The sequence below is a fragment of the Vitis riparia genome, chromosome 17 (assembly GCF_004353265.1).
Source record: "Vitis riparia cultivar Riparia Gloire de Montpellier isolate 1030 chromosome 17, EGFV_Vit.rip_1.0, whole genome shotgun sequence".
NCBI classification, from domain to species: domain Eukaryota; kingdom Viridiplantae; phylum Streptophyta; class Magnoliopsida; order Vitales; family Vitaceae; genus Vitis; species Vitis riparia.
The window spans coordinates 1,911,655-1,913,812 of NC_048447.1; the positions used below are offsets into that span (position 1 = coordinate 1,911,655).

At 38.7% G+C, this 2,158-nt stretch overlaps 1 protein-coding gene across 1 annotated transcript; it reads left to right on the top strand.

The window, feature by feature from the left end:
• Window positions 1-237: 237 nt before the first annotated feature.
• On the top strand, window positions 238-1,541 carry LOC117905059. The gene is made up of 2 exons (XM_034817936.1): window positions 238-431; window positions 869-1,541. The coding sequence occupies exon 2, from the start codon at window positions 955-957 to the stop codon at window positions 1,390-1,392; it is 438 nt and encodes a 145-aa protein (XP_034673827.1). The 5' UTR covers window positions 238-431; window positions 869-954; the 3' UTR covers window positions 1,393-1,541.
• Window positions 1,542-2,158: the final 617 nt, after the last annotated feature.

The following is a 2,158-nucleotide window of genomic DNA, read 5'->3' on the forward strand; positions in this document are numbered from 1 at the left end:
AAATATTACATGAATTAAAAGAGTTCATCCAGACATTCAAATATCATACTTTTATTAAACTTACCATGATAATATTACCACTAAAATATCATTATTTTATTTAACATATGATAAATTAAAGGCAGACAACTAGGAGTTGAAGCACCTTTTCTTCTATAAAAGCAGCATCTTGTTGTCGCGGTGAGCCCGCTTTGGCTAAGTGGTCATATTTCCTTCCGTAACCTTCTCCTCTGTACCGTGTTTGCTTCTCCTTTGTCCCCTTTTGAAGTCCTATTCTCATCTCCTCTCTTTCATTTGATTCTTGGGCAGCTTCATTTCAGTTTCCCAAATACAATCTCATGTCTGGTGTGTTTCCTTTGATTCTCTACACATATTTTGATCACAAACTGGCAGGGAGGCTTTGTTTTTCACTCTACTGCTGAAATGTGCAGGTAGCTTTAGCTTGCTTTCTCCTATTTTTGCTTGAGAATAGCAAGATTAATTCTATACATATCGATCTCCCTATATATATATTCTTAACTGCGGTTCTTGTAGTTTGATAAAGGAACTGAGTTTTTTAGCTATGGCCTCAGACATGCCTCGGAAGTTTACTTGTAATATTATAAGCAGATTCCATATGGCCATCTGGGTTGTCAAGCAGGTTCTGTTATCAGTAGGCATCATCTCCACTGTCCTCGCATTGAATCCAACACCAAAAATCTCATACACATTTAGCCTCTGTTATGGTATTCCAAGCTTTTGGGTGTGGTTGAATACCTGGTTGTCTCCCCCTTATGCTTACATTATTATCAATTTCATCCTCATCCTCATCATCATCATTGCCTCTTCATCTTCATCTTCTTCATCTTCTTTATCTTCCTCCCTGTAGAGGAATTCACAGCACTGGATTACTCATCCGTGCAAGATGTTTTGTCCGAGGTCTCTGGCGATGAGGAAGCGCATGTGAAGACCTCCATGGTGATGGACCACGGTCGTCGGAAGTGCATAACCGGAGAGACAGCGGTGAAATTGGAGAGCACAGCAGTTGCTCCAGGGCAAAATGAAAGCCTAGAGGCGACATGGAAAGCGATCCTGGAGGAACATGGGATTCCAGCCACACGGCACCTCAGGAAGAACGAGACATGGGATGTGCCACCTTGTGTTGATAATGGAAGCAGCAGCTTGGGCCCCAGGGAAAGGGAGAGGGAGATGAGGAAGTCCAACACTCGTGTGGAAGCAAGGTCATCATTCAGGGAGACTCCAATTCGATACCTGAGGAAGGATGAATCGCTAAGCCATGATGAGTTGAACAAAAAAATTGAAGAATTCATTCAAAAGTGTAGGAATGAGATGCGACTGGAGAGAGTTGAATCAGATCAACGCTTTATGGATATTCTCAATGGAGGAGTGTGATTATTTCTAGCTAGCATACTGCATATACATATTATGTAAAAAAGCTTACTAGAAAAAGATATGTGAGTGCTTGTTATGCTATATATTTGTACAACTTATTTGATATATTTTATACAATTCGCTAGATTACACATGTTCATTACAAATTCCAATTAACCATGTGATTGGAAACAACTGGAATTTAGTCCTTGTATCTTCAACCCATCTTGAAAAACAAAATTTCTAACCAAAACCACTTTAAATCTTTTAAATGGAGAGCTTAAACTTTTACATGAATCATTACATTAATTAGCAAGATAAGATTGGGATTAGAAATTAAATTTTTTTTTTTTAACTGAGCCCCACCTTTATATCTTAGTATATGATGCTCACAATCCATAATATTAATTAGTAGAAAAAGGAAAGAGAAAAAACATCCAATGGGTGATGTTTTATTTGGACTTCCACACTATGCATGCAATGAGTGGTGGGGTTCCACTTGGCGGCGCCTTTGGGTATGTTGTACTAAAGAATGGAGGCTAAGGAGACCACAAACTCATTGCTTGAGTTGGAAGATTGGGACCACTTGCTTGCTATGCTTTGATGCCAAGTCAAACTGTTCCTCACTATGGTTTGTGGACTGCCATTTTTTTTTTTTGTTGTCATCATATCCATCACTTCTTTTATCACCATCCTTATTTGATTTGGAGGGGAAGTGATCCATCTTCCTCATAGTATTTTTGGTTGTTTTTTTTGTTGCTATTGATACTACTTATATAACAAACAC

Excerpts from the sequence above, each read along its gene's own strand:
- LOC117905059 (XM_034817936.1), top strand. The coding sequence starts at position 955 with ATGGTGATGGACCACGGTCGTCGGAAGTGCATAACCGGAGAGACAGCG.